Source organism: Podarcis pityusensis, assembly GCF_964106645.2.
Source record: "Podarcis pityusensis genome assembly, chromosome: 7".
Classification (NCBI taxonomy): domain Eukaryota; kingdom Metazoa; phylum Chordata; class Lepidosauria; order Squamata; family Lacertidae; genus Podarcis; species Podarcis pityusensis.
Genome location: NC_138031.1, coordinates 67100210 through 67124209, shown reverse-complemented (window position 1 = coordinate 67124209; position 24000 = coordinate 67100210). Strand labels below are relative to the sequence as shown.

At 39.9% G+C, this 24000-nt stretch overlaps 1 protein-coding gene across 2 annotated transcripts in view; it reads left to right on the top strand.

Annotated features, from left to right (window-relative positions):
• Positions 1-24000, top strand: part of GMDS (GDP-mannose 4,6-dehydratase) — a 289303-nt gene that overhangs the window by 70398 nt on the left and 194905 nt on the right. For both annotated transcript variants that reach the window (XM_081014931.1, XM_081014932.1), the window contains exons 5-6: positions 14593-14785; positions 15293-15397. In XM_081014931.1, the coding sequence (XP_080871057.1) occupies positions 14593-14785; positions 15293-15397 (298 nt within the window). The remainder of the gene's footprint in view (positions 1-14592; positions 14786-15292; positions 15398-24000) is intronic.

The window sequence follows — 24000 nt, the reverse complement described above, 5'->3', positions numbered from 1 at the left end:
TTAAATGTCCAGTAGCACCTTAGAGACCAACTAGTACTTTTCGCTCTATAAGACGCACAAGACCATAAGACGCACCTAGTTTTTGGAGGAGGACAACAAGAAAAAAAATATTCTGAATCTCAGAAGCCAGAACAACAAGAGGGATCGCTGCACAGTGATCCCTCTTGCTGTTCTGGCTTCTGGGATAGCTTCGCAGCCTGCATTCACTCCATAAGACGCACACACATTTCCCCTTACTTTTTAGGAGGGAAAAAGTGAGTCTTATAGAGCAAAAAATACGGTAAGTTTCTTCTGGGTATAAGTTTTCGTGTGCATGCACACTTCTTCAGATACTTCAGATGCACACGAAAGCTTATATGCAGAACAAACTTAGTTGGTCTCTAAGGTGCTACTGGACAGTTTTTTAATTTTTTTATTTGGACTGCGTCAGACCAACACGGCCACCTACCTGATTCTAGAACCATGGAAGGCACCACATTGAGCCACATGAAATGGAAGTCCATCAACAGAGTGCATCTGAAGAAGTGTGCATGCACACGAAAGCTTATACAGTGGTATCTTGGGTTACACATGCTTCAGGTTACATACACTTCAGGTTACAGACTCCACTAACCCAGAAATAGTACCTTGGGTTAAGAACTTTGCTTCAGGGTGAGAACAGAAATCGTGCAGCAGCGGCAGCGGGAGGCCCCACTAACTAAAGTGGTGCTTCAGGTTAAGAACAGTTTCAGGTTAAGAACGGACCTCCAGAACGAATTAAGTACTTAACCCGAGGTACCACTGTACCCAGAAAAAAATTAGTTGGTCTCTAAGGTGCTACTGGACAATTTTTTTAAAAAAAATTAGTAGCTAGATATGAGAGACAATTCTCACAACCGAAAGATCCTGTTGAATCACTTTCATTTCTTTCCCTTCATATCTTTCCAGGTAAGCCCATAAGTGGGCTTAATCTCCTAAAATAAAAGAATTCTATTTGCTTTTGTGTGTGTAGAAGTTGCTGATCCTTAATAGAAAGCAGCATGTGCACATCCTGCAAACTCATTTCCTTATTTAAAGTGAGCATCCTTCCTTTACTGAGAGATGCTTCCTTTTATAATAGGGAAGTTAGAAGCAGGCCTTTGTAAGCTCTTAAAGGCACATCCCTTCCAAATGACCTTTGTCCCATGCTACTAAATTATATTGTTCGGTCAACTGTCTTGTTCCACGCGTAAGATATTCAAGAAAAGACAAACTCAAATAAAATTCAGAAAATATCATATTTTTCCTATTATACAGCATAAATAGTAGATCAGGAAAAGGGATGGGTTTGGGGGGCAAGCGGGGTTGCTATTACGGTATATTATTTCTTGTAGTGATTTTATAACTTGCTGAGATAATTTTTGGAGATGTCAGAAACCATAACTTTGACATCCAGATTTACAAAAGGAAAATACATGAGATGCTGCTTTTAAATTTCTTGCTTGCATGTATTCTGTCACTGTACATCGATCCATCTCAGAATATAATGCCAATAGGCATGTGGTTATATAACACATTAAAAATCAATTAGAAGCACATTTCTGTAATTGGCAGCTCACAAAATAAATGAAAGCGTCTAGAAAACCTTAAGGTGGTATCCAATGATGCTGTTAGGTTGATGGTATGGTATTCTGTCAGCAGAATGGGAGGGAAGCAATTTTCAGCCATTACCCCTGTCTCCCTCAGTTCTACCCACCATACCTCCCAACTGGAGGGCACTCCAACCCTCTGGAGCAGATTTAGTTGTGAGGGAGAATTGCCCAGAAAACTATTTTGTCTCCATTCTGCTGATAGAAAGTCTTATTGTCAGCTGAGCTATCCAGGCTGACCGATTTGGATATTATTGTTTCATTTGTTATTATATTTTTGCGTTTTTTTAATATTGTAAACCGCCCTGTGATCCTTGGATGAAGGGAGGTATATAAATTTAAAAAATACATTTAAAAAATAAAATAGTGTTGCTGCTCATCCTTACTGCAGATTATCATGGACTTTAATTAAAGCCTTTATTTTTCTCCCTTCTAGTAATATTTAATCCCTACTCAATCCCCAGGTGAGTGCCATATAAATTAGCTGTTTTTGTTGGAAGAGATTTCCCTTTTTAATGTCAAATGTTAAACTTTTAATTCATCATTCAGTGACAATATTGGCCAGAGGTGGGAGTTAACGTGATTTTGATGAAAGCTACAGAAGGCATATCCAGATTTAAACTAAAAAAACCAAAAACTTGAAGTATGCAAGTCTGTGAGACTGGTTGCTTTTCCCTCTCAGAAGGCATATACTAGAAGATACAAAGCAAAATGATCATTTTAGAGGCAGGCCAGTGTGTCTCTGTGTGTGTGTGTGTGTGTGTGTGTGTGTGTGTGTGTTCAGTGGTGCATTGAATACAAATACTGTGCTTATGAGTTAAGGAAGAATACAGATTTCTTTGGTTTGTTATTGCAGCTACTGTAAATTTTCTGTAAGAGACAGTTCACAGTAATGTCTTAATTTCTTCTTTAAGTTCAAATCATTTCAGAAGTTTGCAAGGGATTTTAATATTATTATTATTATTATTGATATTTTGTATCCTCAATAACTTACTGTCCTCCCCCAATAAATTAAGCTCCATTTAAAGCCAAGCTGCCCAATGAGTGTATCTTTTCATGTCCTAAGTTAGGTATAAGCAGGTGAGAAATAGAATGAAACTTCCAAGGATCCCCCCCTCCAAAAAAAATGGTTTTATAAAAGAAGACACCATTTTTATATTCAAAAATCCTATTGTGGCTAGTGTATTCAAGTAGCACCCATGGGAATATGAACAAATGGATCTTCCTTATACTGAATAAGACCAGTGGTCCATCTATTATCATCCAGTGCAGGAGATGCTGTGCTGCTCTCCAGATGTTATGTATTACAACTCCTATCATCTCCAGTCGGTATGTGCAATGGTCTAGGATGGTTAGAGTTGTAGTCCATAACATCTGGAGTGCTCCATGTTGTCTACCACTCTTCTAGACTGATTGATCTCAGTCTCGGGCAAAGGTCTTTCCCAGCCATGCTGCTGGGAATTCCAAAGATTGAACCTAGACCTCCTGCATGTAATGCGTGTGATCTACCATGGAGATTGAAGATGTTCTCTCCACTTCTAAGATGTTCTCTCCACTTCACTGGAGAGTTGCTCTGTTTCACTAGAGCATGTACATACACAACAGACAAACTTTATAGAATTCCTTCAAACCAGAATAAGTCCAAAATGGAATCTTTAGTCTCAAAGTCTCTGAAAATCTTAAAATGAAGCGAGGTACCAGACTTTGTACGATGAAAGAATGCAGTGACTACATTATTACATGAGCACTGTTCCACAGCATTTGATATTTTCATTTACATACATTCATTCGAAATAAGATGGGTTTATGAAGCAATTCTATATCCTCCCACCACGCTGACGAGGAATTCTACGAAACAGTAGTCAATATCTGGAATCACTGTTCAGTGTTGGACATTATATTTGCTGAATACAGAAAGCTTCACAGCTTGTCTTTCATCGTACAAAGTCTGGTACCTCGCTTCATTTTAAGATTTTCAGAGACTTTGAGATTCCATTTTGGACTCATTATGGTTTTAAGGAATTCTATAAAGTTTGTCTGTTGTGTATGTACATCGTCATCGTGTTGCCTAGATATTGCCGACGTTCTCTTTGCAACACGGGTTTGTTTGGTTACTTATTTCACTAGAGAGCTACTATCAGCCGGTTCCTCCTGAAATAATTTTCACAGCGCTGGAGTTCCACTGAAATTACCAGACCTTGCACCAATAAATCGCCTTTGAGCTCCACTAACTTGTATTAGCTTTTTGTACCCTGTTTATGACATCTCATAGATTGGTGGTTACAGTAGTCAGCACATTTTTCTGCAGCATAATTGCTCTGTGGCATTAATTTAGGAGGGCTGTTAAAATATTGGTTTATGGAGGTGAAACGGTCTGCATTCTTGTCAGTGGGGTAGTTATAAATAGACTTGAAAATGGTAACAAGCCGAGCCTGCTTCTCTTCTAATGTTCCTTTTGAAATACGTTAAAACAAATGATTCATCAAATAAGCAAGGGTAAAGGAAGAAATCTGCCAATTTGTAGAATTTGACTCCTCCTAATCAGAGCAAGGCTACAGGATGTTGAGTTCCTGCCCTCCACCTGATTAAAGCCAAATGCACTACGAAATGGCTGGGACTAAGAGGAAGCGCCAAACACTTCACAGTTGGGGGTAGGACAGCAAAAGAATAGAAAAGAACCCCTTTACCTTTGTTGTTTTTCTGGCTCTCACAGATAAGCACTTATTTCCTGTGGTATTTGGACCTTTAAGAAACTGTGTGCAGTGTAAGGCAGAATTTTAAGTGCCTGGTCTTGGCAATTTTTTTATTTTCCCTGATATTGTAGCCGTTTTCTGGATAGCCAAATTGTTTTTTTGACTGTGGTCTCTACATATGCCAGGCTTTCAGATTGCTGCCCACCCACCTTTTTGCAAATCATAAATTTTGTAGGAATAAGAAACAGATTCAGATTAATTTGCCTTCTGGATCATTCTGATGGCTCCTTACAAGTTCTCAGGTCTATGTTTTTCTCTACAGAGAAAATTACTAGCTATTAGTCTATATGATTCCTTGGGTTAGCTTCACAGTTTGTAAGTTGTATGTAATTGTGTGGAATAGTAAGAGTTCCTTCAACCTTGAGACTCACCCAAGCTCAAAGTTTCTCTTCTATTTCAGTTATTGTAATTTTTCTTATAAGAAAGGATTCAGAGGCTTACCTTTAGCCATGTCGTACTTGTGATGTTTGGGGCATTTTATTAGTATTCGTCTTTAGAAATCCATTGTTTCTCAACTTAAGCTTTCTGAAGTGTATAGGCTATACACATTGTGATATCTGTATAATGCAGCAGAGGACGGGGAAAAGACTATAAGACACAGTCTGCCTGGAAATTCACTTTTGAGAAAGACAGTTTCCAAATTGCCTTTGGGTACCTGAAGCTAATAGCACAGGTCCTTTTAAGGCTTATCTTATTAGCTGAATGATAAAATATTGGTGAGATGTATTTTTGTTGTGGCATGGTACTTTGAGTGCCACTATTGTTCACTCAGTTGTTTACATGAAATGTAATACTGCTTAAGATTGTTCTCCCTGATAAGATGAAGTGGAAACACACCTAATTGCACAAATTACTTGTTGACTGGAAATAAGGTGTGCGTTTTTTGAAAAGATGATTCGAAGGCATTTGTAATTGCTTATTTAGGTTTTACCCCTTTAAAGAAGTAGCTTTGCTTTTACTGTCATGATAGCTAATGCCCTTATTGGTAACTAAAGTACAATTATGCATAAGCACATCCAAACGGTTGTGTTCGGATCTCTGCCTTCAAACTTTTAGGGTATGTAGATTTAGGGTGGAATCTTAAACACACTCCCTAAGCCAGGGGTCAGCAACCTTTTTCAGCCGTGGGCCGGTCTACCGTCCCTCAGACCATGTGGTGGGCTGGACTATATTTTGAAAAAAAAATATGAACGAATTCCTATGCCCCACAAATAACCCAGAGAAGCATTTTAAATAAAAGCACACATTCTACTTATGTAAAAAACACACTGATTCCCAGACCGTCCATCAGCCGGATTGAGAAGGCGATTGGGCCGCATCCAGCCCCCGGGCCTTAGGTTGCCTACCCCTGCCCTAGGCAGTAAGCCCAATTGGACTGAGTGGGACTTTCTTCTAAATAAGCATGCATGAAATTGTGCTCTAAAGCTGTCAAGAAAAAGTCATACTTTTATATGCAAGAGTTGAAAAAACAACAGCAACATGTTTTTGTAACAATTTTGTTTTAATAAAGCTACTGTGCAAATTAGATACTATTAGTTATTTCTTGTCTATATTGGGATTTATTATTTTGCATCAGTTGTGCGTCTTCTTGTTGTTGTTTAGTTATGTCCAACTCTTTGTGACCCCATGGACCAGAGGACGCCAGGCACTCCTGTCTTCCACTGCCTCCCGCAGTTTGGTCAGACTCATGTTGGTAGCTTCGAGAACACTGTCCAACCATCTCGTCCTCTGTTGTCCCCTTCTCCTTGTGCTCTCAATCTTTCCCAACAACAGGGTCTTTTCCAGGGAGTCTTCTCTTCTCTTAAGGTGGCCAAAGTATTGGAGCCTCAGTTGTGCTTAAAAAATTCTATTTAGCAAATGTTTCCGTTACCGTACATAGTTTTCTTTTCAATTCATTTCAGTGCTTTCTTGAGACCAGTGTTTTCAATGGTTTCCAAAGGAGCAAGATTAAAAACTTGTCAATAGATAGTTTAAGGGAACAGTAATGCTTTTAAGCATACACAAATGCAATTATGTTAATTATGTGGTTTAGTCTCAAATTACATTATCTCCATGTTGTATTGTGTGCTCTTGGGTGCCTGTTAATTTGTAATGCACTTGAGTTATGTAGCATAAGAACCTCCCTATAAATTGTGCAGGATCTGTGTAACACTGAAATGGTGTTTTTAAATAGATTGGATTAAAGCCACTGTAGAATTACATACTTGTTACTAGGAAGGTTTTTCCTTTTTCATGTTGCCAAAAAAAGGTGTCTGAAAATACCAAGATGCACTAATTTTCTGTGACTCAATGGAACTTGTCTGCTTGCTATTTTGGAACACACTATAATTATTTATGCTTAGACGTGTCTATATTTAAAACAGAGAGCCAATGTATATTGAAATGTGTGGAAATTTTGTAAACTTCACTGCTTGTTTTACATTACATTGCTGAAGAATGAAAACACCCCCAAGTTACTGACTTCTACATAAAAACAAAAATTGAAAGATATGATGGTGTTTATTATTGGATCCGGTCTAAGTTAGCTGTACTCAATCCCATTTAAATCATTGGCATCCAATGACATAACTTGTCCCACTAATATCTTATGGACTGTATCTAACAAAGTTCTGCTCAGAGCAAACCCAATAAGATCATGGGACCTAAGTCAGTAGAGTCCATTAAGTTCAGTTAGTCTGCTTTGACTAATATTGGATACAACTCTTAAATCCTTTAGCCAATCTGTGTTTTCATAACACCCACTGTAAATTATAGAAAGTTGTTGCATGTGTTTACCTTCCCATATTTTATGCAGGAGACAGGATGCGGTTAGCACAAATCTGTTGCATTTAATTCACTCTTTCATCAGAATGGTACACGTTATTTGTTAAGAATAAAGAAAGCAAAGTAAAAAAAATCTAAGCATGCACAACAAAAAATGAAAAATGCTTCCATTAGCATCTAGCAGCAGCTGTCATTGTCAAGATGCACACTGACATTGCCTATTTTACATCAGTTAGGACCCAAAGGAAGGAAGGCCTATTCTTGTATAATCAGAACATTAAACGTGAGGTGGTACGAGCATCAGGCAGATACTTCTGTTTCTCTTAACAGATACTCCATGTGTTTGTGTATAGATATTTTGTAGACTTCTTATACCTAAATATGGGCTACTCCCTAGTTCATACGTTACTTTCTCTTTACATTAACTGGACAGGTGTAGCAAAAGACCCTAAGTTTCTGAGTTGAGATTTCTCATTGGAAGGTAACAAGTGTTTGAAAATAGGTAGAAGAGGCACACAAGTAATTACATAAGTTTGCGGGCAGGCAGGCAGGCAGGCTGGCTTCCTTCCTTCCTAAATGTGTGTGTATATTTAAGGCATTTGGGTATATTTTACTTTTGCATATCTTAGCTAAAGTTTCTTCAGTTGCTTCTAAATTACATACTGTGAGCCGATGGAGACAAAACGAGCATGCATTCTGTTTTGAACGGAGAATGGGATCCACTTTAGTCAGTTAATCTTTCAGAAAATTGCACTCAGCTTCTCTCTTGCACATATATAAGACTGAAAAATAATACTAATTTTTAAGAGCGGCAGTATAATTGACTCATTCTGTACTTAGTAGTGTTTGCTGTATTTAGCATGATGTTCAAGGGGAGCATTTCACTTGGTGGTTTAGAGAAAAGGCATGTAAAGGTGACACGATCAAAGTTTATAAAAAATATTCATGAAATGGAGAAAGCAGACAGATGAGTTTCTCTCTGTCATAACACTAGACCTCACGGACATTCAATGAAGTTGAATCTTGGGGGATTCAAGGTAGATAAAAGACAGTACTTCCTCATGCAGTGCATAGTTAAACTGGAGGACTTGCTCACTCAGGACACAGCGATGGCCACCAGCTTGGATAGCTACTAGCCATGATGACCATGCTATATCTCCATGGTCAGAGGCAGCATCCTTCTGAATACCAGTTGCTGTAAACCTACAGAGTAAATGAGAGTTCTCTTGTGCTTGGGTCTTCTTCTGGGTTTCCCACAGACATCTGGTTGGCCGCTGTGTAAAGAGGGTGATAGATTAGATGGGTCATTGGCTTCATCCAGCGGACTCTTAGGTCCTTACGTATGCAATCTTCTTCCTTATGACCAAGGGTATAAGTAGAATACATTTAACCACCTTCCTCCTTAATCCCTTTCCTCCCTTTAAAAGTTGACAGAAAAATAAGATGATAATATAGCAGTATTATTATTATTTTGGTTTTTTGAGGAAAACTTTGCTCACTTTCTCCTAACCTCTCCTTTCATTGTACTTGCTGAACCTTTAAAGACAACGATGGATTGCACCTTGGTGTATGTTTCATTTGTGAAATGTATTAAACTCTGTCAGTATATGGAAGAATTATATCTACTTTGAGCACTGTATTTCTAACAGCAATTTTAATAAGAAGGAAAGCACAGAAGTACTGACAGTTTTAATAAAACTGCTTTGGAGAGTCACGATAAATGAAACTTAAAACAATGATGTGCTCAAATTTGTAACCCAAATCTGTAACATGCCTGTTTCCTTTCTTTCTGAGATACTCTGTGTGTTTTCTTTAGATCTTGTACTGATGCAGAATTCCATTACCTTATTTACCTTCTTAAAAAATAGATATTTATGGAAACTTCAGTTTCATCTCACATACTAGAAAACTCTCAAAGTCCTAAACTTAACTTTTTCAAGTTCCATCCTATATGATGGATATTCTCTCTCTCTCTCTCACACTCACTATCATTTTAATTATATTTATAAACCACTGAACATCCCAAGAGCAGTGAACAGCAAGTAGTAAATACAATACACAGCTTAACTATTAGCAAAAAATACCACAAAACCTTACAATTAAAAAAATCAGTGTGAACTACTATAGTCAAGCCTTCCCTTCATGGCATTTGCAGCAGGATGAACCAGTGCAGTGCTGAGATCACAGCCAAAAAGTAGGTAGCTGAACAAAATCTATGGGCCACTGTACTGATGTAAGAAATGTTCTGATGCCACACTAAGTCATGGTTTTCAACGTGAATGGCTCTAGCTCTCCCAAGGCTTATATACTCCCACTTTCCTCCTCCTATGTGACTGGCAGGAAGAGTTTGGAAAAAAATTTTTTTCGTTAGGTCAACAACTCTTTGTTATGCTGTTCAGAGTGGCAGATTGTGGTTAAGTCTGGTTAATTCAAAGGAAGCTAGTCTATTGCTTCAGAAATTGTCAGTTTTCTTTGTTTAAATAGTCCCACTCTGAAGATATAGTGGTAAATTTACAGAACTACCATGATATACTGCATACTTGAAGTTACCTTTTTTAAAAAATAAATAAAAAGACTGATTAAAAGAATTTATTTTGTTTGTTTGTTTGTTTGTTTATTATACTGCCCTATACCCATCAATCTCAGGGCAGTTCACAACATAAAATCACAGTACCTGTATAAAAAATCACAAAACACATACTAAAAATAAAAAACAAAGACAACCCAAGAATCCCTCCTTCCACAATGTTTTAAAAGGGAATTAGATGTCAACCAGCCATTTATTCAGCTGCCTGTATAAAAATTAATAACAAAACACTGAAAGGAAATTTTCAAAGTCACCTTTTCCCTCCCACATTTTATTCGTTGTCGTTGATTCCCATGACTCCTATAAAGCAAAATGAATTGGTTATCCTTTTACAACTCCCTTGCTAAAGTTCTCTAGTGACTTTGCAAGACTACCCTTTGGGGCTTTAAAAAAGAGGGGGGAAAGATGTTTAAAGCCTTTAGGACAGCTGGATTGCATATAAGAAAACTTTCAGAGCATTACTGTGTCACTGATCATTGATGTTGGAACATTTCAAACTGTAAATCCTTCCCTGGCTGCACTTCAGAATTTGGGTGTGTGAGAGTGATAAGCTTCTTGAAAAATGATGTTGAAAAATATTAGCATTCTCTCTCCCACTGTTAAAATATTTATGTTAATTGAGGCTTCAAACAATTTGCTTAAAAAAATTAATTCCTTGCCCTATATAACCTGATAGTTCCTCGGCTCCTTCAAATTAATAGCAAAAGGGTGCAATCTTAAACATCCTTACTAGGCAGTAAATTCTCTTGAACTCAGCTGTATTTTGCTGCGGATAAACATGCTTAGGATTGTTTTGCATGTGTGAATACATACTTGGGACAAAGGTTAATAGCCATTCTGAAGTTTTTACATTCTCTAATATACCACCTTTCATTTTTCCTTGTTGTATCCTCCACACCAGTATGTTATTGCTGTAAAATCTTTTCATTCCTTTATGAAAGCTCTTCTGTGATGGAGAGATTAATAGCGAAGGTGCACAGATAGTGTGTGTGAACCCAGAAACATAATAGATGCAGTGAAATTTAAAATATAAGAAGGGGTTATAATACCACCAGAGCCCATAACGTTTATCTAATCACCTGATATGCAAACTAGCATGTTCATCGGGCGTAGGTGTCATATGGCCGAACTGCTGTGATGTCACAGAAAACTTTGACAAGCAGAGCAACTGTGAATGCTCTGTCTACCATTAGATCTCCTGCTATAGTGTCATCATAAGCCCAGATAGACATAGGGCTCCTTTCTGATTGCTATTGACTTGGCTGCTCTGATATCACTGAAGAGTTAGGACAGTTGTACCAAGGATAATTGAATGCTAAGGGAGACTTGAGAAACCTGATACAGTGGTACCTCGGGTTAAGAACTTAATTCGTTCTGGAGGTCCGTTCTTAACCTGAAACTGTTCTTAACCTGAAGACCACTTTAGCTAATGGGGCCTCCTGCTGCTGCCGTGCCGCTGCTGCACAATTTCTGTTCTCATCCTGAAGCAATGTTCTTAACCTGAGGTACCACTGTGAGAGGTTGTGGGAGGATATTGGCGGACCTATATTGTGTACTCCACTGGCAAACTCCCAAGTGTTGTATTTTAGTTTATTTTTAATCTCTAAACTGCTGTTTGATTTGAACTTGGCAGAAGTGCTCAAGTCAGCAGACACCTGGATTAAGTATTGTTGTGGGGGAGAGGAGAACACCTCATATCAAGCCATGCTCCCAGCCCATTTCCCTCCAAGAGGATATTTTCCAAGACTCGCAATGAGTGGGAGAGCGGATGTATTGCGTATTACTTTGTTTCGTATTTGTTCTGTGCTCCTCCTTCCCATAGTAGTGGGAACTCTAAGCAGTACAGGTTAAAATTCCCAGGTTTTTTTTGTGGGAGAGAATGTTAGGGGTTTATCATTTAAATTTTAACAGTCTGCTTGTTTACAGTTATGCAGATTTACCTTCTGCAACAGGCATTTCAGGTGGGGTGTTTTAGTAAAGGCTGTAGTATTTTTTTATGTGTCTTGTTTCTTTTAATTGACAATTTGGATGTATTGATCTACAGTGGTACCTTGGGTTAAGAACTTAATTCGTTCTGGAGGTCCATTCTTAACCTGAAACTGTTCTTAACCTGAGGTACCACTAATGGGGCCTGCCGCCACGCCACCGCCACGCGATTTCTGTTCTCATCCTGAAGCAAAGTTCTTACCTCGAGGTACTATTTCTGGGTTCTACTATTTCTGAGCTCATTGAACACTTTTGTTAAACTAAATCATAACAAAAAAGGCCAGTTAATACCAAGGTCACAGGTTTGACCCACCTGTATACTCCTGCATCGCAAGGAGTTGGACTAGAAGACACTTGGGATCTCTTCCAACTCTACAGTTCTATGATTCTATATTATTGCATTTATACCACATGGCTTCAATTGACACCGTATCTTAGTGAATACTTCCTGCTTGCATACGTCACTTCCTCTAAAGTTGGTGATAGAAAACTATGTTGAAATATATTGGTTCCACATGATAACAATAATAGAGGACTGTATATTTGTACTGCCCTCAGTTGGCTGGCGAAGCTGAAGGAAACCAAATATCTTGCTTCCTATCAGCCTAGGGGTCATGGAATAAGGGAGGTTGGAATCATGAGGTGACCCTTGAAGAAAACCTCTGTATAGTTGAGGGGACTCAAACTTGACTGCTGTTTGGAATTTAAGCCAACCCCCAAAAGAAGTGCCGTAGTTCTAGCCATGCTGGTATGTGGAGCCTGGGTGACATCAAGTGCGCTAGGTATACATCACAACATTTTGTTGCAGTTCCCAATTAGAAGTGACACATCTCTTCAATTGAAATCTTTTGCGCACTGATAATACTTCCTTTTTAGTAGAAGTCCACATAAATATAGTGTTATGCCAATATTCCATCCCTGTCTGGAAGGAAGATACAGAGGCCTTGAATTTGTCATTTATCTGAAAACACCTATAGTAATTAAGAATTACCTCAAAGCAACCTACTCACATACAGTGGTACCTCTGATTACATACGTAATTCGTTCTGGAGGTCCGTTCTTAACCTGAAACTGTTCTTAACCTGAAGCACCACTTTAGCTAATGGGGCCTCCCGCTGCTGCCGCACGATTTCTGTTCTCATCCTGAAGCAAAGTTCTTAACCTGAGGTATTATTTCTGGGTTAGTGGAGTCTGTAACCTGAAGCGTATGTAACCTGAAGCATATGTAACCCTAGGTACCACTGTATACCTATTTTATTGACGTTTTGCTTTGCTTGAGCCTATGCGCTTGGTTAGTGAATGTAAAACTTTTTTTTACTAACCAAGACTGTAGGCTATAGCAAAGCAAAACATTAATAAAATAGGTACGTGTGAGTAGGCGGCCTAAAAATACTTTTCTGTGGGGCTCATATGCAGTGCTGTAATTTGGCAAAGACATCCAAAATTTGCACGGTGTGAAAAAAACATGAACCTTCCCACACAAAAAAGCATCTACATATTTCAGTAGGAAATAATGTGTAAAACTCTATAGGGCTATAAGGAACTGCCTTATACTGACTCCAATATTTTGTCAGTCCTGGCAAAGTTTGGGGGTAATTGTTCTCAGCCTTTTAAAAGAAAACAATATGCAGGGGACAGGGTGGTATGGTCACCCCTTGGGAATCTCGTGCATGCCAGCACCACCAATCCTGTCCAACTATGCCGCCCCTGCTATGACAGCCACTTAATGATCTCTTTCATTATCCCATCAAGGAATAGAGAATGACTTCACCTTTGGACCTTTCCAATATAGTATATATATATATGCTTGTAATAAAAGCAGTTTCTCAGGAAACCAGACCCACCAATCTCTATTTGCTTTAGGGTTTCCAGCCTTATGCAGGCTTTCCCTATCTTTCTCCTTTTGCAGCTGAGTCGTCTTCTTTTTTTTCCTTCTTTTTTTAAGGCAATCCCTTGTCCTTCAGCTGTCTATATTAAGCTTTAGCTCCTGGAGAGGTTACTAATACATATCCAGATACCTAGGTCCTTGGGGAGTCCTCTCAGTAGCCGTGGGGAATTTTGAGGTGTGGTTAAAGCTACCACCTTTTCTGGCAAGGTTCCTGTGCCTTTAATAGTCGTAGAATTGGGGAAAATTCAACAAATAAAGCTCCATCTGGCAGAGTGGCGGGGGTGGAAGAAGCTTTAGTTTCCGATTTTCCAACAGCCACGCGGGTGATAAAAGACGTAAGACGTGTGAGACCTCTAGAAAGATTCGTGCGACTTGCACGAAAGTACATTTAAGTGTATTACGACTTGCTGAATCGAAGTGGCAAATTTTGTTTCTGCTTCTAAAGCAGAGCAATTCATATTGGAAATGAAAGCTTGAATGTCAAGATGCATTCCCTGTGTAATGTGAATGGTGGTTGCAATAGCCTTCTCAGTTTCAGTGTTAAGCAACTTTTGCGATTGTGGTGGTAATTTAGAAAACAAAATACATTCTTCTTTCCTTTATACTTTTGTGGCTTTCATTGTAGGTTAACCTGAAGCGCTCACTAAAACAAGTTTACTGATTAGAATATCAGTCTAATGAATAACTTTGTATAGATTAGAAGTGAAAGTGCATAGCAACACACACTCAACCAGTTTCTCTTCAGGAAATAGGACAGAACAAAGATCCATGAGAAAAGGATCCACATTTATCTGATGCTCCATATGTCTCTCTCTGCATCTATATGCATGTAAGAATGAAATTTGCAAAAATTTGAATTTAAAAATGCCTCATATGCCTAAGGCAAATATATATATCTGTGTGTATGCGATCTTGCATTTTTGCTAATAAGCATGGTTGAAACCTTAAGTGCTGAAACATTTTGCCAAGTATTTTAGTGCTTGTTCTGTCTTTTTTCTGCCGTCCCAGATATCTTTTGATTTGGCTGAATATACTGCTGATGTTGATGGAATTGGCACTTTACGGTTACTTGATGCTATCAAGACATGCAGCCTCATAGACTCTGTGAAGTTCTACCAAGCTTCAACAAGTGAGCTTTATGGGAAAGTGCAAGAAATACCGCAAAAGGAGACCACTCCTTTTTATCCCAGATCACCATATGGTGAGTATGTCAGCTTATGTCTATGCTTGTCCCTGCCTACATATTGCATCCTAATTAGCTGCCATGAAGCACAAAGTTACTTGTGCTGATGGAGGCACAAAAGTTCGAGGCAAATGGGAGTCTGGCATCACAAATCTTGAGGTTGCAACCAATTTTAGATCTTAACTTCTTTTCTGGAACGACAGTTTACAAGCTGGCCTGCTAAAACTGAAGGCTTTTGTACCGAAGTTTAAAATGAAGGCAGTAAGATTTTCTACATTCTACTCTGCATTTTTTTCTTTTCACATTTCTTACCCAGTACAAATCCTACAATGTGAATGTGTTCTGTCACTGCTTGTTGGATGGAAGCTACCATTTCCATTAAAAACCTTACTTGTTTTTCCTTAAAGCATTCTCTCTCTTGTGAAATAAAGATAAAAATGGAAAGATGGAAATAATGTGGTTTCGCTTATTTGGAGAGGGGTTAAATTAACATTTTCAATAAATAAGTTACAATTATTGTTATAGGGGCAGCCAAGCTATATGCATATTGGATTGTGGTGAACTTCAGGGAGGCCTACAATCTCTTTGCTGTGAATGGTATTCTCTTCAACCATGAGAGTCCCAGGAGAGGTAAGAAAAATATTGAAAATTTCTGCGTTCTCTTGTGCACGTCTGAACAGGAATGCATTGTAACTGGTCTCAAGATAAATTCTAAACCCACATAATGAAAGCTTTCACATATAAAATAATTATTCATTTTGTGGACAGGCTCAAAACACTATATAATAGTTCTGTAGGGGGGGAAATCAGTAGCAGAATTGATGGAGTTGCAAACTTTCTATTTCACTGAAATAAAATAACCAATTCCCAATGATAGAGTTTATCCTAATAGCAGCACCTATAGCTCACCTAGTGCAGGTTTCATATTAAGATCGTCCTCTGACAGCCTCACTCCTGTGCTCTTTTGTTCATTGGCTATAAGGAAAAATATGCCAGGATCCATACCCATCAAATCAAGGGTACAAAAAAAGAAAAACACCCGTAGACTATTGATTACTGTGTTCCACTTTCCCCGTCGTTTGAAAGGGCTCTGGGGGTAGATAGGGAAAATGTGTGTGAGATACTGAGTCGGTGTGTACGTGTGAAAGAGAGGAAGCGTAATGTTCATTATTGTAGAACCTTTTTGGAAACAGAGATATAAAATTGATAAAATAAAACGAGGCAAGGTAGCATCCTACTGCCACTCCTTTCCCACGGCACTTTTACACTATTTAAATGTATTTCAGCTGCTATCCATCCATTCCCATTTCTGAATGGCAGCAATAAGTCAGATATCCTTCCACAGGGTTCTCAGAGTGATTCACAATGATTTCTGGACAGTGGGGGACTGTCTCCCAAAAAGTCAGACAGGGGTGCTTCTGCTATCATTTTACAAGCAGTCTATTTTGATGCAAGAGTGAAGAATACTAGAGGTTTAAAGGTGAGAAAACCATTTAGGACCTTTGCTGCTATATAAAAGAACAGAGGTTTGTTGGCCTAATTATAACATTTGCTTTCAAATGAAATAAAATGTTTGTAATATGAATCATCCAACTTTCCGAAAATGTCCTGCACGGTTTCTGATATTTCTATAATTGGGAGTAACCTGGATTTCATATGGAGTAATTTTCAGGTCAGGGTGCCTCTTTAAAGAGTGTGTTATGGTTTTGAGAAAGAAGAAAGATTTCTGTATTCATCACTGCCTTTGATCTGCAAGGCTTCTTTGACATTCTACCCAGGTCTGAGACTACTTCCCACTGAGTTTCCAGTCTTATAGTTCTCTCTGATACATTTATTATCCCACTGGAGATTGGGAGCCTGAGATTCTAAGTTACAGACCTTTTTCTTTTAGAAATGTGTGTGTACATGTATATGTGTGTGTGCCACTTACTGATGAACAAGAACTTCCTGCCCAAAAATGCATTCAATTCTGCTCCCATTAGAACATTAACAAAAGCAGTCAGAAGAGCTCTTTGGATGAGACTGGTTCCATTGTGCCCAAATAATTAGTGTGAAATGCATTCATATCTTGTAATTCTGGAAAGGAGAGAAACATTGTTTTTCTTAATTGCTTAAGAGCTATTCAATTTCATAACTTTATCAACACTAAAACACCTACGTAGTGTGGGATGTGAAAAAGAGCAAATGGTAGTAACATATGTCCTGAAAATGGTGGAATGTTCTCAGTAAAGTCTTAGTCATTCAGGAGTCAAAATAAAGGGGGGTTGAGCAGAATAGTTATTTACTATTTCATTATACTTGATAAGTGCCCCCCCAAGCTTTAAGACAAAATAAGTTTCCTTGCTCAAATTTGTAACAGTGGTGGTTCCATGGTGGAAATTGGTTCCATGGTGGAAATTGGAGACTTTCACAAACCAGAACTTCTGCTGCTCTGTGAACTAACATGAAATATTTTGATTTAATTTTTAGATGACTATTAAAACATAACCGAGCTGATTTTAGAACTGCTGCATGTTGACAACAATAGTCATTCAGAAAAATCCAATGGACCTTTTCTGCTGTTTTTTAGAGAAGGAAAAAACCATTAGGAGCTTCCTCAAACTGAACTGCTAACAACAGAAAAAAATGGAGGAACTTACTGTTTCAGTGAAGCAGCTGAGTGTCACCTCCCCTAAACAAACAACAGCAACATTCTTAATTTTTCAATTAGCAGAGGAACAGCAACCAGTGTTCCTTCTTCACTTTGAAAGATAATTCCCGAATGGGAATAACACATCATGATGTAGTGTAATTCCCAGGGAATTCTTTGTCATATTCTATTCAAATTAAGAAAAAGCACTGCCAGACTCTTTCCGTTGTGGCACCCATGCTTTTATTATTTAAAAACCTAGCTATAATCGAACACATTGTCAGAGTTGTAAGCTGCTTCCCAAAACCAAGACTTGCTTTGAAGCTCTTGCCAATGAGTAACTGTGGGGACACCCCTCTCTCTCTCTCTCTCTCTCTCTCTCTCTCTCTGTGTGTGTGTGTGTTAGGAAGGGAGCAAGGCTTCCAAAGTCAGAGCTTCCAAAACAGATCAGACGTTCGGCATCTCATATCTTACTTCTGAATGAAATAAAAGGACAGATTGTCAAAATCATGTAATTAGAACTTTGTAATAAGATCATGACCAATTCAGATATCCTCTGATCATAGCCAAGCTATACCTGATGTCCATTATTCTTGCAACATGGCATATAAGTCAAAATTTTAAGATCCAGTAGCTTTTGAGTGTTTGTGTCATTCACATCCCTGCAGTTAACAAATTGGCTTATATCTAACACTAGAGCAAAGTTCTCAGGACATTTAGATAGCAGTGCATGTTGCTGAGCAGGGGTCAGCAAACTTTTTCAGCAGGGGGCCAGTCCCTCAGACCTTGTGGGGGGCTGGACTATATATTGGAAGGAGGGGAAAATGAACAAAAATGAACAAATTCCTATGCCCCACAAATAACCCAGAGATGCATTTTAAATAAAAGCACACATTCTACTCATATAAAAACATGCTGATTTCCGGACCATCCGCGGGCCAGATTTAGAAGGCGATTGGGCCGGATCCTGCCCCCAGGCCTTAGTTTGCCTACCCATGTTGTTGAGCATTGTGTCCTAAAGCACTGTTTGATTAATTAAAAGTGTATTTGCTTAATTTCACATACAGTTTATCCCACAAATACTAGATTTGGGCCTGCAGAGGTAAAGGCAAAGGACCCCTGGACGTTTAAGTCCAGTCAAAGGTGACTATGGGGTTGCGGCCCTCATCTCGCTTTCAGGCTGAGGGAGCCGGTGTTTGTCCACAGACAGCTTTCCAGTCATGTGGCCAGCATGACTAAACTGCTACTGGTGCAGCGGAACACCGTGACGGAAACCAGAGCACACGGAAATGCCATTTACCTTCCTGCCGCAGCATCTACTTGCTGTGGTGTGCTTTCGAATTGCTAGGTTGGCAGCAGCTGGGACAGAGCAATGGGATGTCACCCCGTTGTGTGGATTTGAACCGCCGACCTTCTGATCAGCAAGCCCAAGAGGCTCAGTGGTTTAGACCACAGCGCCACCATACCAAGGACAATAAATACAAGCATCTCAGTGCTTCTTCTTACTCTATCTGTGACCCTTGATTGGTCCATTTTCTTTTGAAATGACTGGTGAACAGTCTTTCCTTGGATGCCTAGGTCAGTCATTGTCAATTGGGGGGGGGGGGAATCAATAGTATCATTTAACATCAAAAAAGAAAGCGAAACTCTCAGTTGATTTAACTGTTCAGCAAAACACAAAGTACTTCAGTATTCTCCTTAATCTTTAATAATTATTGCTCCCTGAGCCTGACCTTGTGCTTAATGTTGTACAAACTATTTAAAAACTGAATTAAGTTTCAGAAATAGTTGTTATAGGGAAGGCAAAGCTATTTGCTTTCCTTTGGTGAAAAGATATCATTTCTGCTGGACTGATTGCATTCATCTGTTTCTGGGTAGTCCATAAGTTTACTTTAACATGGCAAGAATGAATAACGGGGGGGGGGGGGGAATGTTTCATGGGAGTCAAGTAAGACATTGCAGAGGTAAGAAACCCAATTGCATTGCTTTACAGTCATTTGTCTTGTCCCCATTCCCTGACAAATGACAGCTTGGATCAAAAAACTTTAAGAGGCTTTCCTGCTTTCAAGTAATGAGAACAACAGAAACGTTCTAACGATGGGCGGCTCATAACGATCCCTTTCCTTCTCTGACATGGCTACCTGCCAGTAACTGTTTTGTATAAAAGCTGCTTTGTATAATAAGTTATATAAATTGGCTTTGCATAGCTTCTTTGATTGTCACTAGATTTATAATAATAAAGCTCATAAAAGCATGCTCTGTGAAGACTGACATAGCAACATATGTGACAGAAGAATATTAGATGTTAACCTCCTAAGCCACATCTTTTGCTTTAAGATGTTGCTGTGTTGTGGAGTGCCTGTGCAATACATCTGACACAAGATTAGTATATGTAGTGATAAGCAGGACAGGTGAAATACTTCTGGGTCTTGAAAAGTAGAAGGGCAAGGGTAACCATGTCTCTGTGGTCTGGGACATATTCACTCTCCCCAGTCTGAGTCTTTGCTCAGAGAGAGTTAAGATTATTGGTGAAGATTAGCTGAGCAGTTGTTCCCTTCCCTTCAGTTGCGTAAGGAGCTCATACAAGTATCTGTCATACTTTGACTTAAAATCTTGTTTCTTTAGGCTTGGTAGAGATGACCTAGCTACCCTGCGGTGGGAGGGCTCACCTCTGAAAGAAGAGACTAAGCACATTCAGCTAATCATGCAAGATTTCTGATTGCAGGGGCTTCTAGCCATGCTACTCTGAATGTACCGTATTTTTCACTCTATAAGATGCACTTTTCCACTCCTAAAAAGTAAGGGGAAATGTGTTTGTGTCTTAAGGAGCGAATGCAAGCGGGAGGCTCTGCTCAGCGCTCCCTTTAAAGAGCCACGTGGAGCGTGTGTGCGCAGCGATCCCGCTTGCTGTCCTGGCTTCTGCCTTAGCCATGCGCAGCCTCTTCCAGGCAGGGTTAGCCTTCATCCCACTGCCCGGGAGAGGCTGCGCGCGGGTATCCCATAAGCCAGGACAACAAGGGGCTATCCCAGAAGCCAGATCCCTCTTGCTGTTCTGGCTTCTGGGATTCAGAATATTTTTTTTTCTTGTTTTTCTCCTCCAAAAACCAGGTGTGTCTTATGGTCTGGTGCATCTTATAGAGCGAAAAATACGGTACTGAGAATATCCCTTCAGCCCCTCATGCTGAACACACATTGGTTAGGAATACAGAGATCGGATGTTTGGATGTGTTGAGAGAAATTTGGCATACATGGTTCCCATGTCCCCTACACCAGTTGTGCCCTCATGTGTTCTGCTGAAAGTCTGAATGCATGTTTAGTTTAAGTTAAGGAGAAACATAGAATCACAGAATCGAGAGTTGGGACGCCAAGGGCCATCTAGTTCAACCCCCTGAAATGCAGGAATCTAACTAAAGCATCCATGACAGATATACATCCACCATAGTTAAATAGTATAGATCTTTAGTTCTTGGGTTTTCTCTGTGCTCTTCATTTCACCTGTATTTATAATTTGAGACTCTTTCCTTCCTTTTTGGAGTTCAACACTTTTGCCATTCTGTTAATCTTGTGTTTAAAAATCAGGTATGTATCTAAATAATACGCTGGATTCAGAGAAGACTGTGTGGCTGAGACTGGCAGAAGCTGACTTCCCTGCCCCTCAGGCAACCCCCAGAGCCATCTGAAAGGTTTTTCCCAAGGGAAAGAAAGGGGACATTGCTAAATGGGGTGCAGTGCGGTGCTGCGGTCTGAGAGCATCACAAAAAATCATGAGGCGGCAACTTCTGCTAGTGTAACTCCCCCTCATAGCAGCTGCCTCTATCCAATTTTGGGGTAGTCCCCCCAGCCACACACACCAGAGCCCAATACTATGATGATTGAAGAGCAATCATAATAAGCTTATTTTAAAAGGCTTGCTGCTGGTGAGTGCTTGCAAAAAGATTGTAAGTACCTTTTCCCAGAACATGCATGCTTGCAAATGATCGGTTTTCAAAGTTTAACATTCCTTCAAGCAAGCTTGCTTTAAGTTTTGAGTACCTACAATTTAAGTAATGTTGCTTTTGGCAGAGCTTGGTGGGCAAATAAGGCATCAGCTCTCCCATCGTAGTGGTGCAACGAGGCATGACAATTTCCCAGTGTCTTGTCTTGCTTAACCAGGCCTGAAGGGAGATCCAGCCCCAACAGCTCACAAATATTACCACAATCAGTGAGGCAGCAGATTGGAAAATATGAAGTCTCCAAGGCCTGAATTCCTTCTATAAGGAACAAGGTCAAAGAGGAAATTGTTTTCTTTTGCTTTCAAAACTTAATGAGAACACTGACTTTCCACTGAAAGGCAATGACTTCCAAATTTAGGATGTGTGGTTCTAGATTCGTTTCTGCGTTCAATGGAAACCAAGTTATTGCTCGCTTAATATTTTATATTCAGTTGTGCTTTTGTGAGGGAAGTGATCTATGAAGAGACATTTTGCTGAAATCTTCTAAATCAGGCTTCCTCAAACTCGGCCCTCCAGATGTTTTGAGACTACAATTCCCCTCATCCCTGACCACTGGTCCTGCTAGCTAGGGATCATGGGAGTTGTAGGCCAAAAACATCTGGAGGGCTGAGTTTGAGGAAGCATGTTCTCAGTGTTCTGATTGCATTGTGTTTCTTAAAGAACATCAACTCTACTCTTTGGTTATCAAGATTGTTCTCAGGTGAAACAGTTAGGCCTGTGTATTTATTGGGAGATATTCCAAGCATCTTTCAGCACATGTGGGTTTGTTCACAGTCCCCTTTTCCTGTGACCAATTTCCTGTTAGAATGTCATCTGCATAATTGTAACCCTATAGAGCAACTGAAGGTGTGTTCACATTACCAGTGAAGTTGCTTCCCCCAATGCCTTTTACAGCTCTTTCCCCTGCTGCCGCCCCTTCCCGCCACCGCCAGCTGTTCACATCCGTACAGCTTCCCTGGTGTCAGATTAGTTTCTGTTTGTGTACACATCACATCTTGACTAGAGAAGAATTAGGAATGGCTTAACAACCCCGGTCAGTGTGAAGGTTGTTTGAGAAGCTACAGATCAAACAGCAGCAGCCTCCTAAACAAAGTGCAGGATACATATGCATTTTAGATAACATCATGTGAACAGAGATTAAAAACCCAGCACTGGAAATGCAGTGAGTGCACTGTAAACAGGGATGTGAATACAGCCTCAGACTTTCAGGAACAGAGACACTTCTTATGTCATTTCTCTGGAGCAGGAGAAAACGAGCTTGCTCCCTCTTCCATTTGACAACCCTTGAGATATTTGAAGATGGTTGTTATATCTCCTCTCAGTCTCCTCTTTTCTAGGCTAAACATACCCAGCTCTCTCAACCATTCCTCATAAGGCTTGGTTTCCAGACCTTTGATCATCTTGGTTGCCCTCCTCTGCACACGTTCCAGCTTGTCTACATTTTCCTTAAATTGTGGCATCCAGAATTGGGTGTGGTCTGATCAAGGCAGAATAGAGTGGGACTATTACTTCCCTTGACCTGGACACTATACTTCTGTTGATGCAGCCTAGAAGAGCATAAGCTTTTTCTTTTTCTTTCTTTTTTTTGCTTCATCGCCCTGTTGATTCATGTTAAGCTTGTGTATGGTTTCTTCTTTTTCTAGCAAGAAAACTTAAGACTACAAAATGCTACCCTTTAAATTACAAAATTTTAGTTATTGAACTCAGCCTGGTACTCAGGCTGAGACCCTACCTACCTGTAGACTGTCTCACCAGAGTGGTGCATGCTCTAGTTATCTCCCTCTGGGACTATTGCAATGCGCTCTACATGGGGCTAATCCAGAATGCGGCAGCTAGACTGGTGACTGGGGGCAGCCGCCAAGACCATATAACACCGGTCCTGAAAGACCTACATTGGCTCCCAGTACATTTCCGAGCACAATTCAAAGTGTTGGTGCTGACCTTTAAAGCCCTAAACGGCCTCAGCCCAGTATAGCTGAAGGAGCGTCTCCACCCCCCATTGCTCAGCCTGGACACTGAGATCCAGTGCCAAGGGCCTTCTGGCGGTTCCCTCACTGCGAGAAGTGAGGTTACAGGGAACCAGGCAGAGGGCCTTCTTGGAAGGGCCTCCCATCAGATGTCAAGGAAATAAACAACTATCTAACTTTCAGAAGACATCTGAAGGCAGCCTTGTTTGGGGAAGTTTTTAATGTTTGATGTTTTATCGTGTTTTTTAATATTCTGTTGGGAGCCGCCCAGAATGGCTGGGGAGGCCCGGCTAGATGGGTGGGGTATGAGTAATAAATATTATTATTACATTTTTTCTGATACCATTTCTCTCTGTGGCCCACTGTGCCACCGCACGTGCTGTCTGAGGGGGTCCCCCATCCCTCTGCAGCAACTTTCCAGGGGGCACGGGGAAGGCGGAATAAACAAAAATCACCTTCCTCTCCATTTGTAGATCCATCCCATTATTTCCTTTTTTAAAAAATAAAAGCCTATTTTTTAATTATCTGGTTCGGACCAGGAGAAGTGGATATATTTACACAGTACAGCCCTTGAAATACATTACAGTGGCAGCTAATTCCCATATTTAGTAAATTGCCTGGTATGCAGAGACCTGGGGCCATCCA